Source organism: Culex pipiens, chromosome 1 (genome assembly GCF_016801865.2).
Source record: "Culex pipiens pallens isolate TS chromosome 1, TS_CPP_V2, whole genome shotgun sequence".
NCBI lineage: Eukaryota > Metazoa > Arthropoda > Insecta > Diptera > Culicidae > Culex > Culex pipiens.
In genome coordinates this window covers 91,989,273-92,003,094 of record NC_068937.1, presented here as the reverse complement: position 1 = coordinate 92,003,094, position 13,822 = coordinate 91,989,273, and the positions used below count along the sequence as shown (strand labels likewise).

The following is a 13,822-nucleotide window of genomic DNA, read 5'->3' as shown; positions in this document are numbered from 1 at the left end:
GAGCGAGCAGTCCGAAAAAATGTCATTTTATTTTTTGGTTCGCGATGCAATCGAGAAATTAAAAGTGAGAGTGTGTGCGTGCAACATGGAGTTAAACTTTTCAAAGTGCCATGGTAACCTTCACAGCAACTACACAGAAAGTTTAACTCCATGTTGCACACACTCTCACTATTAATTTCTCGATACACTGAATACACTACGCACGTTGGTATGGAACCCCACTGAGAATTTTGGCTCGATCCTCGAGTCGATCTGGCTCGAGATCGAGCCTGAATCGAGTCGAGGCTCGAGCCAAAATTCTCAGTGGGAACAAGTCAGAGATGTAAACTATTTCAAAGAACCTTATTGTCTTTTGCAAGCAGAACATAACCAAACTTTTTGGCACCCTCAGCAAACGTCAAATCAATACAAATTGGTGCAGGATCTTTTTTCCGGATCTCTCCCGGAAAAGATCCGGCAGCAATTTTGTATGGTTTGACGTTTGCGGAGTGTACAAACAAATGTAAACAAATCACTTCGTGCATCGGCCAATGCACACAAACTTGACAAGCTTGACAGAAGCAGACGGGTTTCTGTTACGCGGCAATTCCCAGTCACGGCGTTCTCGCAGGTTTCTTACAGAAATCTTACAGAGCGAAAATATTCTTACTAGAACGCTGCCATAATCCTGCTAGCTTTTCTCAAGAATTCTTTGAGAATTCCAGCTCAAATGCAATAACCGGTTCTAGCAGGAGCCGGCGAAATCAATCGGTTCTGTAAGAATCCTGCTAGAATGCTGCTAGAACGAACTGATAGCCCATTCTGATAGAATTGTGTAAGAATCCTGCTAGAAAAAAACTGGCAGGAAGTTTCTGCTAGAATTTAGCTAGAAGCAGTTAGTAAAATATTTTTATTTACTATTTTTTTTAAATAAAACGAATTTCAAAATCGAATTTATTCTCACAAATATTTTTGTAATCACAATAAATGGAAGCTGGAACACAAGCACTAACTTTCTTAATTCTACACTTTCACATTGTGGCACTTCTTAGACGGTCACTCCAATCGTTGACGAGCGGATGGCCCTGGGACAGGGCGATGCGTGGACAAATCTCGGGACAACCTGCAAATAAAAAAAAAACATGTAAACTTGATGTTTTTAGATTTGGCTCCAGTGCTTACCTTTCTGTAATGTTTCCGCGTAGCATTCGGCCGCTGGTCGTTTAACTCTGGTGCTGCACCACCAAGCTAGCATCGTGTTTTTTTTCTCGGTCTCGGTCTCAATCCGGTGCCTGTTAAAATAGTCAATATGCATACAATTAACTTGTTTGAATAACCAAAAAGTCAACCAAATAGCCGACAACATAAGGTGATGTGGCATCTTTTAAAAAAATAAAAATGAAAAATGTGAACTTGTCTAAACAAGTCCGATGACAGAACTATTTTGGCGGAAGTCAAGTTCGCTACAAAGCGGTTTAGCGGAATGAAGCAATTTTTGACAGATTTCTCTCTGTCAGATTTTTCTAGCAAAATTCTCACAGAATTCTAACAGATTTCGTTTTGCTAGAATATTCTGGCAAAATTCTCAGAGAATTCTAACAGGTCTGTTAGAATCATTTTAGCAAGATTCTAGCAGAACTAACTCTGCCAGAATTCCTCGTGACCGGGAAAGTGCTTACGGATGGAGGTGGAAGAATCCTCCGATGGAGACGAGTTTCGTACCGTAAACGGAATGCGGAAGCGGAAGAAGACCAGCGACGGAGCCGTTGTCGGAAATGTCCAAGAGGGGCATATTCTCAACAACAACAAGTTCAGCCCGCTGGTGGAGAACAACCACAACAACAATGGTAACCAAGCCGGGAAAGGAAGCGTCCCACTGGTACCAGGCCAAGAAACCACCACCTCTGGTGGTAAAGAATACGAGCTACGCCAATCTTCGGAGTGTAATGTCGTCGTGCACAACCATGCCAACTTACAAGCTGACTCCGTTTGGGATCAAACTTCTGTGTATCTCCGAGGAGCGTTTTGAAACCGCGTGAGCCCACTTGATTGCGAACAAAGTGGAGTTCTAAACCCACGAGAAACGAAGCGAGCAGCAACTCCGCTTCGTCGTTAGAGGACTTCCACCGGCTTCACCTGAATTCGTCAAGAAGAACCTCAAGGAATCGCACAACCTGGATGCTGTGGAGGTCCACGCCATCAAGAGAACATTGTTACGTTCCCCAAGGGGTACACCAACCTAGAAGCTGAGTGAAATCAAGCGTTTGAGAAGATTGCACATCCGGTGGGATGCCTGCCGGAACAAGCGACCGCACGTGACCCAGTGCAGGAACTGCTTGCTGATGGGTCATGGAACCAGGAACTGTCACTTGAAGGGGATGTGCAACATCTGTGGGGGTCCCTACAAGACGGACCAGTGCGAAGTCCAGGAAGCCGAGCCGAAGCGGTGTGCCAACTACTCTGGAGCCCACGAAGCCACAGACCGCAGCAGTTCCGGTATTCTCGATGGCGGAGTTCCGGACGGAAAATCGAAGGATCGCCCTCGACCCGCAGAAAGCAGCAAAGGAAGCAGTGGCTCTCGAGACGTTAGAACCACGGAGGAGGAAGTCGGGGAGGTGCTCTACAGGTCAGCTGAGCTGTGGGGCATTTTCTCTGAGTACATCGGCAGGTTCAAGACCTGCAAGACCCGCTTGGAGCAAGTAACCCTCGTCAGTTACATGATCTCCAAGTATGGAGTGTAAGGAGTTGTTTTTGATGTGTATATATTATACGTTGATCGATCCTCGGTTCTAACTTGGTCTTAGCACCTAAAGAGAACCTAATAAAAATAAGTTAAGAATAAAAAAAACTTCTTGGTATGTTTTAGGGGACTAAATATCGAAAATTTGGACAAACAAATTATGAGGAATAATTTGTTGAAGCAAAATCAATTTTGCAATCAAAAAGAACCTTACATTTTTTTGATGAAATTTAAGGTTTTCAAGCTATAGCTACTTTTATATTTCTTGAAAGAAAAGCACAGCTGAAAAAATATATTTAATCGTCAACAATACACGTGTGAAAGTATACTGGCAACATTGTACCAGCATTTTTCTGAATCGCTTCGTGACAAATGATGCATGCAACATTTGTCGCGCAACAGGAAAAAGAAGTGAACCCTCATCGCGGTTTCAACGGACTTTCAACCATATTTTGTTTTGTTATGCAAATCAACGTGCGGATTAAGAGACTACTTCGGAGTCGTTTCTAAAATCGAATTCTGTTTTTAAGATTAATTACTACAAAAAAAAAACCCAATAATAGAAACAACATGATAACAAGTTCAAGTGATTTGATTGTGGCTAGTCAATTGATAAACGCAATCTCAAAGTAACCCACGTATAGTTCCGCGTCAGAACGTAACGATATTTGCGACAAAAATCGCCGCTTACAAAAAGAGCGCGAACAATGTTGCACCACGCCATCAGGAACGTAAAAGCCATTAAGGTTCGGAAACAAGGCAATAAAGCGATCCCGTACGCGAACAACCATCATTTCTCTTTGCTCTGGTGTCATTCATTCGTTCTGTATGCACTTTTCAATGGGAGAAGTATTGTGATCGCGTGTGGGAATGTGGAGAAGGTTGAAAACATAAAGAAAGAAGAAAGAGAGGGAGAAAAGAGAAGGCAAAGTTCATATGCTACAGAGCGATTTTCAAATGACGTCCAATAGCTGATAAGGAATTCAAGTCAATTCTCAATTTTCGGATTCGTTTTGTCTGGTCAACTGATTTATTATGCGTTTTGTAACAGCGGCATACAATTTTAACCTTTTTTTATATTGACAGTAATTTTTGCTCAGTTTTTAGCAAGTACCGTAGGTTGATTTCGAAACTTATCACTTTTTTTTGGCCCCGGAAGATTTTTGATTGTTCCTCGTTCAAAATCGAACAAGTCTTGCCTCCTAATCTACAGTCCGCTCTACACAGAGCCACTGTGAGCAAGTCGTATTCTTTATGAACTCCGACCAGAAGCGAACACAACAAGAGAGCCAAAATTGGCTCTCTGCGCGGCTTGTTCGGAAAATTTCTCTGCCTGCCTGCTGCAGTTGTCGGTCGGTTGTCTTCGATCAAACACAAGAACCTTGTGCTCCGCTACAGTGCCGGGTTCTGCTGAACAAAAAGTCGGTTCGGTAGAAGGAGGAAAAAAAATCATCCTAAAAAACCGCGGTGCGTGTCGGCGACGGAAACCATCGCCAGGCTTGTGAGTTTTTTTTTGGTTCAGCTTCGTTTTCATACCTACGCCGAAATCACGTGTTTCCTTCTGGGGCCGAAACGTCAGCCCCGTCTCATCTCAGTAGACATTTGCGGAAACCGCGTGCCATTGTTCTCTCGCGGGGGCGGGTCGGGTTATGTGCATCGCTAACGAAGCGAACGAAAGTGACATTTCGCCAATAAAAATCAATGCCTACTTGCCGCTGGCGTTAAGGCGCCACCACATTATCTATATTTGTGTTATAAATGGGCTAGTGGTTGTGCAAGAATATGGAAGCAAGCCGAGTGTTTTGGATACAGAGCCATAGCGAAAAATAAATATATAGGAAGGAAGCTACTTCCGCCATGGGGTTGCACAAGACTTTATGTCATGTCACAAGTCGAGCGTAAAACAGGACCGATGTGATCGATCTAAAATTAAACGCTTGCTCTAGAAATTCTCGTAAACCGAAAAAAATCAACCCTCAGCGTAAAACTCATTTTCTCTAGAATGGATTTAGACAAAATCAATGATGCATTCGTGAAAGGAAAAACCGCAGACGGTCGCCTCTATTTACGGTGACAAAAACGGCGGCAGGCAGTTGTTGCTCTCTCTCTCTCTCGGGCCCCCCCCCCTCCTAGGTTTTGTATTGCCATTCGCGTATTTTAAGAGTGCTTCGCTCTGTTCTTAACATCGCCATACAAAACAGCAGCGCTCCATTTTCGTCCAGATTGTACCGCTAGTGTAGTGTGTGGTGGGGTATCCGTCGTGTAGCAATGAAAAGAAGAGAAAAAATAAATAAACCCGCATGTACGCACACTCGTACGGTAGTACCGCACCGCATCGCGGGAAGTGTGCGTACCGTAGGGTGACCCGGAAAACTGGATTTTCCCCACTTTGTCATTTTTATACAAAAACAAGTCACAACATTTTTATTTGAATTCATTCAGATTTTCTCTTCCATGTACATTAGGGTGAAAATAGAAAAAAACTTCATTAGGGATACCCACTGGCTAGATTCTTTAGGTAAAAATAAGTAACAGTGCCAATTTTGAGCCAGTTCGGTTAAGGTTTAAGCTCGGGTTTAAGGGTCGCTATAGACCGTTTAAGCTGGTGAAAAAAATCTTTTCATACAAAAACGTCTTTTAGAAATCGCTAATAACTCGTCAGGGTTAATTCGAATCGTTTTGCGATCTTCGGCATAGTTTTTTTTTCTCTAAATCTATATATATCTATATATATAAAAAATTTCGACGGTTTTGTTCGAACGCGAATCAGTTCAATACGGCGCGTCGGATCGAGGTGCTTTTTGTTACGATGGGTTCGTATAAGCCCAAGGAAGGTTCTTACGCTAACTAATTGACACTTTGGCCACTCTGGAACCGATTCCGGAGCATCGGCAAATTGTATGGAGAAAGTTACGTAAAATCATATTTTGATCACAGGAGGCTGAATAGGCAAAAAAGCAAAAAACGTCAACAAACGAAAAAAAGGCAGAACGAAGTTTGTCGGGTAAGGCTTGTTTTACATAAAAATCTCACACTCAACAATGATCCGACAAATTTAACGCTACCTTATGGTGGATTTAGATTTTTTTGCTTTTCCCCATATTTTTTAGCAACCCTTAAACCTTTGCCGATTTTGCTGAAAATTGGTACAGTTACTTTTGTTTACCTAAAGAATTAAAACAGGGTATCTCTTAAGATTTTCCAAAATTTTCAATTTTTCTTGTCACCCTAATGTACATTCATTCAGTTTAAAAATATTATTGAAAGTACTTGAAAAAGTACTTCTAGGACAATTGTGACATATGGGCTATCTACAATCACTTTACTTACAAAATTGCACTTAGCTTAGAAAAAATCAGATCAATTGGAAACGTATTCCAATTAGAAACTTGACTATGGTTTGGAAAATTTCAAAATCTACGGTAAGTTGACGTTTCCATATCAAAGGTAAACAAACAACTGCATTGCAACGTATATCAGCCCAGCAAGTTTTCTAAGTTGATTGTAGATGACGGCCGTAAGTTGCGTACTTTTCTAAGTAACTTATCTGTTTTACTTTACTAAATTATTCTAAGCTAAGTGATTGCAGATAGCCCATTAATGGGAATTGATATACAGTCGACTCTCTGGCTGTCGATCTTCTCGATATCAATATTGCTCCATGTACCGATGAATTCTTCAGTCCCTTCAAACTGCATACTTCGATTCTTTTCATTCCTCGATGTTTTCTCTTGCTTGAAGGATCTTTTCCTCGACGGTCCCTTGGATTCTTTTTGCTTTAAAAATCTCTTCCGGTTGTCAATTATTTTACTTTCTCATGGCTTGCATAGGCATTTTTCTTCGAGAAACGAAGCATTGAAGGGTGTTTGACATTTGTTTGTTTGTTTGTTTTTTTTTTTGCTGGACGTTGCCTTGAGTTTTTCCCATAGCTAGATATCAAGAAAAAACTTGATTCAATCGAGTCTTCATTTTGCATCGTTCTGTAAACTGATGCTTCTCTTCCTCGACGGTCCCTTGGATATTGACAACCAGAAAGTCGACTGTAAAAGTAATGAAATAAAAGAAATAACTTAATCCACAATAACAAATTTTTTACTACAATTTGTTGCAAATTTATTGAATTAAATTATTCAACTTAAAAAAGGCACAAGTTTAGAAATCTTAACATCTCTGAACGGTTCTTTCCAAAGGCAGGATTTTTAAAATGAACCACGGCTCTTTTTTTTGTGAACCATTTTTCATTTGCTCTTATTAATGAACCGGCTTTCGAGATGATCGCTCTTTTTTGCCCACCTCCAAAATGCATACATTTGATACATGCATTTTATTTCCAACACTTTCATTTTGCAGGATGGCTTTAAAATGGCCGCAAGCACTTTCATTCGTTGTAAACGTAGCCGTTTTTTTATCCGGTTTGCAAAAAATAAATAAAAATAAAATAGGATTTTACACTTCATCTTTTTCCAAACTTTTTATTTTAGGTAGTTATGTAAACAAATACTGGAAAGCTGAAAAATGGACAAAAAACATGTTCGTATGAATTCAAGAAAATTATTTCTTCTAGAAATTTGCAATGTATTAGATCTTTTTCGTCCTTTTTGACTTGCTGAAATGTTTTGAGTACTTTCTCTTTGATTAATTTATTTCAATTTCAATTAGTGTTTTTACTAGAATTAGCAGTTCTGTTCCAGGATATAACCACAGAGTAACACAGAGCGAGCAGTCCGAAGAAATGTCATTTTATTTTTTGGCTTCATAAGGTTTGCTGGTAGCAGGCGTGCGATGTACCTGCGATGTACCACAAAGTGGAACCAAAAATCAAATGGCAGTAGTGACTCTGTCTTACTCTGTGATATAACACTCCATCACAGAGTAAGACAGAGTTCCCACTGCCTCTTGATTTTTGGTTCAACTTGGAGGTACATCGCACGCCTGCTACCAGCAAACCTTGTGGAGCCAAAAAATGAAATGACATTTCTTCTGACTGGTCACTCTGGGTTACTCTGTGACTCCATGCTCAAACTCAACCCATTTCATCGAATCAACTCTCTGCGATACAACTTTACGCAGTAGGCCTGGCCGCTTTTACGCTTGTTATTTTTCAATGTATTATAATGCATTGATGCATTGCATTAATAAATGACAAGAAGGGCTCCAGGGTCCTTCAAAACATTGGCTGCGCTAGGGTTTGATTGGATTAGATTAGAAATGTAAAAAATAAGAATAATAACATACCAGACAGCCAAAAACTTTGGCTAGGGATACACCAATTTGACAAAAATCAAATAGTAAAAAACAACTTTTCAAAGAGATTCAAAACGCAGGTCACCCTAGCTTGTGGTGTCGCCTGTCACACCACTACTGTTCACCACTATGCCGCTCGACCAAAACCTATCTACCTACCTGAACCTGAGTCCGCTGCTTGCTGGCACAGCAACTTTCCTTGCCGGGAAGTGCATTCCTACGCGAGTGAGTATGTGTGTGTGTGTGTGTGCGTTTGTGCGCCCATCAAGTATGCAAAGTAGGCTATTAAGAAAGACTCACTGGTTGTTTGGCAACACTGTCGCTTCCACGACGCCTACCGCGCCGGTTGACATTTTGGATCTCTTGGATGATATCTCCTATTATGGAGCTACTACTAAATAAATTTTGACGCCTCTTCTGATCAATATTACGGGACTGATAAAAAAATGCTAATCAGAGCACTTGATGGTCTCTTGACAACCGATTTGAGCGTGTCTAACGTTTGTTCAACATAGCGTGCTGCGATGATGGACACCTCCTTACGTGCGTCATCGAACTGTTGCACGTGGTCGGATAGCGGCATGAATGGGAGTTTTACTTGAATCAGCACATGTTTGAATTTATTCTATCTTTGGCAGAGCGTTTCAGTAGAAATATGGTGGCTGTGGGTGGTTTTGACATTTGTATTAGTTGTCATTTACCAAAATGATTCATAGTACGATAATTTATCTAGACGAGCGAGCATCACAGTTACTCATTATAGCACTTGTTTAAGGGGATAAGGGAGATTTTCCATGGTAAAATTTAAATAAAAAAAATTAACCGGCAATATCGGGTTTGCTTAAAGTATTGTATTAAATTAAGTTCAGAAAATATTGTTAAAATTATTAAAAAAAAATGCATGGCTTGCCCAAAACTTGTAAAAGCGTACAATAGTAATGCATTCTGCTAAAACGCTCAACGAAACCAAAATTATAAAAGCACACGGTAATCGTGAAATCGTGAATCGCCCGTTACTACCATGCTCATAACTCGACCAACGGATCTGAAAATTCCCATCCATCTACCTCGGCGCGAAGACAACCATCGGGCCCCAACAATACACTCGAAACTGACGGACTGATTTATTATCAATTTGAACTTTACAGCCCGTCCTCGCGCCGCCCATGTCGCAAGACAAGACACGGGGAAAAATAAACATTTTTTTTTGTATTCTTAATTCTTCTCAGCAAGTACACACAATGGCATAATGATAATCAGTCAAGGTCTTGAACGACTACCGCGCGATGCGATTTTCGACCGTGGATCCGTCAAAAGTGTTGCGATAAGACCCGCCCCGGTGGTGGCTTGAGATTGCAATTTGAACAATCGAAATAATCAATAAATTGAGCAAATAAAGCCCCCTCCTTGAATGGTTGTTGGGTTGAGTTTCTGTGTTGCTACTAGCGGGTCTTATCAGCTGGTGGTTGCACAATCGCGCAACGTATGTAAAATTAAGTTATTTGCTTTTATGGGAAGCTTCATGAAACGGAAATTTAAAATGAGTAAATGCGACAAAGGTTTTTTTTTGTACCAAAATAATCATAACTTACATCTTTGTCAAGAGGCAAAAAAAAAGTTAAACGAAAGAAACAAGATGTTTGCTCAACGTCAATCCACTTAAACGAACCATCCTTGCGGTTAACTTTACGCAGTAGGCCTGGCCGTTTCAACGTTTGGCATTCTCGAGAATGTTTATTTATTTCTAAGAAGATCTGTGTATTTCTATGTCTGAATTGTTTTACCGTGCAATAAACGCTAGCTGTAACTTTAGTTGAATCGCTTTTCTTAGAAGTTTGCCTCGTCTTTTAGTCTGTGGCCATCCAAACACGTGGTGCATCGTATTTTCAAACATGCTCTCACACATATTGGCCGAAACCCGGTTTATTTTGGACCCAGTCCACTTCCTTTTCCTTAGATCCATCAAACACGCCTCACTTTTATTGCGCGTGTTTTGTTAGTTTGCTCAAAACGTTCAATCACGAGTGACTTAATTTTTTCCCTCACTTTCTTCTATTTTTAGCACCCCGACTGGAGTTGGACCGGCGGCAATGAGCAAACCTCAACAACTGGTACAGAAAAGTGCCGGCCGGCGAAGCATTTCAAGCTGTATGTGACTGTTTTGCGTTTATAGTTGTACACTATTGGCGGTTGTTCCGAAAAAAAAAAAAAAAAACGTGGCTGTGAAAATTTGTTTACCTTACACTAATGGAAAGTAAGTCAGTGTGATCTTCGTGTTGAAAGTGCACTCCTCTCTGGGAAAAGCAAACACTAGTTCCCTCGTGGCACAGGTTTAATGGATCAATAACCAGCTACGACAACAACAAGTTGCAACCCAGTTGGTTGTTATTGTACGTGGTGAAGTGTAAGCGGTAAAAACGGCCCACGTTTGATTAGTTTTGAGCGAGAGTGCAACACACACGCGGCGGCGGAAATGGCTGACGGGCAGAATCTGCTAGATCGGAAGCATGGTGCGATTAGCATCGTTGGCGGGAGAGGTGAGTTGGGGACTGTTGTGTCATCGAAATTAGTTTTAGTTTGTTGCAACTGGCGCACAAGTTTTTGCTGAAAATGTAATCCGAAGAGTCAAACACGACTTATATAGCAGAATTTAAACTAAGAATGCGTTTTCAAACAATTTTCATTTAAAAACACCCCTTTTAAAAGCAATCATTAAACATTTAAATTCAATTTAAATCGACACTCTATATAGAAGCAAAGAGCCGTTAATTAAAGGAAGCGACAAGCTGCTGATAATTTCCTGTTTAAAACTAGGTATTAGTGAGCTCCTCTATAGTCGTTGACATGATAGAGTGTGGACTAAACGGAATATGGATGCGATGAAAGCAAGAAAAACGTTCCAGTTCGGGCTAAATCGATAAATGATGATGATGGAATGAGACGGTTCTAGGCAAAATAGAGCGAGTGACGTTGGTTTAAAAATAGAATAAACAAAACGATATTTCATCTTTAAACTGTTTGTTGATGATTTTTTTTAAGTCAAACAGAATGAAACATGCTATCGTAACCAATAAAACAACAAATTACAAATTACATATTAACACGATAAAATAAATTAAAAGCATAACACTAAAGCTGTGATAAAAATTGTAAATATTTATAATAGAAAACATTTTAAGCAGATCTACGGTCCTAAAATCCTATGTTATTTTTTATGTACAAGATTAGCACCATGCCCATGCAAAGTTCTGATTACCCCATACAAATATGCTATCTAACATCTCCTATTTGTTAAGTTTTATATTGTTTTTAAATACTGAACTGACCAAAAATTTATGAAATTTAAATGGCTGACCTTGACAGATAGAATTCTACATAAATCACAACTTGATTCTCTCCAGGAGAAAAAACTTTGATTCTCTCCAGGAGTACATATTTTTTACAAAATAATGACTTCACACACTGGAACCAATGAAACTCAAGCTTAATAATGTTTTATAAATGGTCTGATAACTTTTTTTTTGTGAAAGTATCTGTTAAATTCAGGTGTTCCACAATTGTGGGAGGCACAATAACATCCCATAATTATGGAACAGGCAATTTGGAGGCAGTGTTTTGCAGATCTGAACAAAACAGTCTTGAAATGCAGTTTTTTATTCAAAAAGAACTCCTTTTGCTAGCGAAATAGCAGGAGAATGTCCAAATAAAGGTCCTAAAAATAGAAGGGTCGCCAGAAAAGATGCATTTGGCATGCTATTGACAAATTATCACAAAAGTGTTCCGAATTTGTGGGTGTTCCGAATATGTGGGATGACTGTAGGTTAAAAACTGCCCCGTCGTCGAGATATTCCATTTTGAAGTATTGCAATCGACCTTTCGAAATTGTTTCTTTTTTTCTGGCAAGGATGAGGATCTCATAGTCGGAGTCAACAAAGCTAAAAAAAGTCGGGTTTAGAGTCGCGTTGGCATCAAATCAAAAACAACAAAAAAATGGAAATTGAATCCAATTTTTTTTCTTCCAATTAAGAGCACCAATATTTTAAAATGCTGCCTTGATTATGCCCCAAACAGTGATGAATGTGAAAAATAATCGTTTTACAGGTTAAATCTAGAGACCCTAAATAGGGGAAAATTGTCATCTTGCCAACAGTGCCAAGTTTTGCTGGGCGTAAAGGCAAATCAAGCAAAACAATGTAAATGGGCCAAAGTCGAAGTGTAAACAAACAGTCTATCCTGCTTACGTCAGTGGATGTTTAAATTAGGAACGAGCAAGACAGACTCTTTGTTTACACTTCGGCCTTGGCTCATTTACATTGTTTTGCTTGAAATGCTCATTTGGGTACGTCAATCTCGTGTCTGTTTGGGTACGTCAAATTCACTTCGACCAGTATCCCTATTTAGGGTCCCGAGTAGGGTCCCTAGTTAAATCTCATTATAAATTCAAGTTTCTTGGGCTGCTCTGAAAGGCATCATTCCCGGTCGGCCATGTTTGATTTAGAAAAGCATTAAACTCTTGATTCAGATTGTACCAATCATTATTTGTGTTGTTTGTTGAAGCATTTAACATATCGAGTGAATGACACCATCTACGTCCTTAACTCATCCCTGCAATGGACGGCTGTCCCTGCAAAAGTTGTTTTAAAATATTTGAAAATCCTTTGTGCAACTTTTTCACTTTTCTGATAAAAAATAGTAATGTGAAAAAAGTACTTCAAAATAAAGACTAACATTTTAAAAGAGCAATAATGATTTGGCCTTTTTGAAAGGTTAGTCGTGATTTGTAGATTCTGAATATTTTTTTCAATGGGATGAGAAAACTTTACACATGTTTATTTTGTTCACATTGAACATTGGATCAATAGTTTCAAAAACATCGTCGACTAAAAAATGCTGGCTTATTGATAAGCTCTTAGAAATGGTTAATTCTCCGCCAACTCAAACAAAATCGGTTAAAGTTGCCCCGACCACTCTACGATTTCGTCGAAACTTCGCTCTAAAGAGTAATTTTGGTCCCTGATCATGAATCTGAGGTCCATTTTACGATATCTCGTGAAGGTGGTGCCGTAAGACCCCTTTCATCTCATTAAGACACGTTTTCCAGTGATTTGTAGCTCGAAACCGCAAAGATTTTTTTTGTGCTTTTTTTTTAATTGAAAATAAGTTTATTTAATTTTGAGAACGCCATCAAATCGAGCGTCCAATTTTACACAAAAGTTTCTTTGACACAAAATGTCTATCTCTTTACGGGTTCGAGCTACAATTAACTGATAAACGTGTCTCAGTTAAAAATGCAGAAAAAATTAAAGGGGTCGTACCGCCTAACCGTCACGAGATATCAAAAAATGGACCTCGGAAACGTGATCAGGACCCAAAAAACCCTTGTCACGGAAATCGAAGAGGGGTGAGAGCCACTGCTGTGTAAGTTGGCGGAGTGAAAAATATGTATTATTTTCTAATTTTTCAATTTTTAAAGGAAATATCTTAGCAACCAAAATTCGTATCAACTATGTTTACAAAGAGAAAAATTGTAGAAATTTTCTCAGCTATTTTAAAATATATTTTTTGGAAATGAAAATAGACAATACTTTAAAATTAGAAAAATAAATAAATAAAAAAACAGTCATGACATGTTATATGTAACGCACGTAAGATATTTAATTAAACACTCAAACCCCGATGGTATGACACAAACTGTTGTCCAACGAACGGGGTCACTTTTTAATTTGACACCCCTTTTACACGGAGTTCACACACGCTGCCTAACGTTTTTCTTTGATAGTGTACGTGAGCGCCGTGTAAAAAGTGACAGCTCGTCACTTTTAAGTTTGACTTTGACCAACCAACGGGGTACAAACTAAA

General features: G+C 39.5%; 2 protein-coding genes across 4 annotated transcripts in view; one reads left to right on the top strand and one right to left on the bottom strand.

Moving 5' to 3' along the window:
• Window positions 1–347: 347 nt before the first annotated feature.
• On the bottom strand, window positions 348–10,018 carry LOC120421016 (uncharacterized). Of its 3 annotated transcripts, none has more exons than XM_039584139.2 (3): window positions 8,123–10,018; window positions 1,162–1,271; window positions 348–1,102 (listed from the first exon to the last, which is right to left on the bottom strand). In XM_039584139.2, exons 1-3 carry the CDS (start codon window positions 8,176–8,178, stop codon window positions 1,011–1,013), a joined length of 258 nt encoding a protein of 85 aa, XP_039440073.1. In that variant the 5' UTR covers window positions 8,179–10,018; the 3' UTR covers window positions 348–1,010. The 3 variants fall into 3 exon arrangements, with proteins under 3 accessions (XP_039440073.1, XP_039440074.1, XP_039440072.1); XM_039584140.2 differs by having other exon boundaries at window positions 8,264–10,018; XM_039584138.2 differs by having other exon boundaries at window positions 9,748–10,018.
• The window catches only part of LOC120421015 (equilibrative nucleoside transporter 1), a 35,778-nt gene continuing 26,014 nt past the window's right edge, over window positions 4,059–13,822 (top strand). The window contains exons 1-2 of the mRNA XM_039584137.2: window positions 4,059–4,220; window positions 10,026–10,500. Of these exons, the coding sequence (XP_039440071.1) occupies window positions 10,437–10,500 (64 nt within the window). The 5' untranslated portion in view covers window positions 4,059–4,220; window positions 10,026–10,436. The remainder of the gene's footprint in view (window positions 4,221–10,025; window positions 10,501–13,822) is intronic.

Excerpts from the sequence above, each read along its gene's own strand:
- LOC120421016 (XM_039584138.2), bottom strand. The coding sequence starts at position 9,926 with ATGGATCTAAGGAAAAGGAAGTGGACTGGGTCCAAAATAAACCGGGTT. Across the intron at positions 1,272-9,747 it reads CAGCTAGCGTTTATTGCACG|GCACCGGATTGAGACCGAGA; the intron begins GTAAAACAATTC and ends CTATTTTAACAG. Across the intron at positions 1,103-1,161 it reads CGCGGAAACATTACAGAAAG|GTTGTCCCGAGATTTGTCCA; the intron begins GTAAGCACTGGA and ends TTTTATTTGCAG.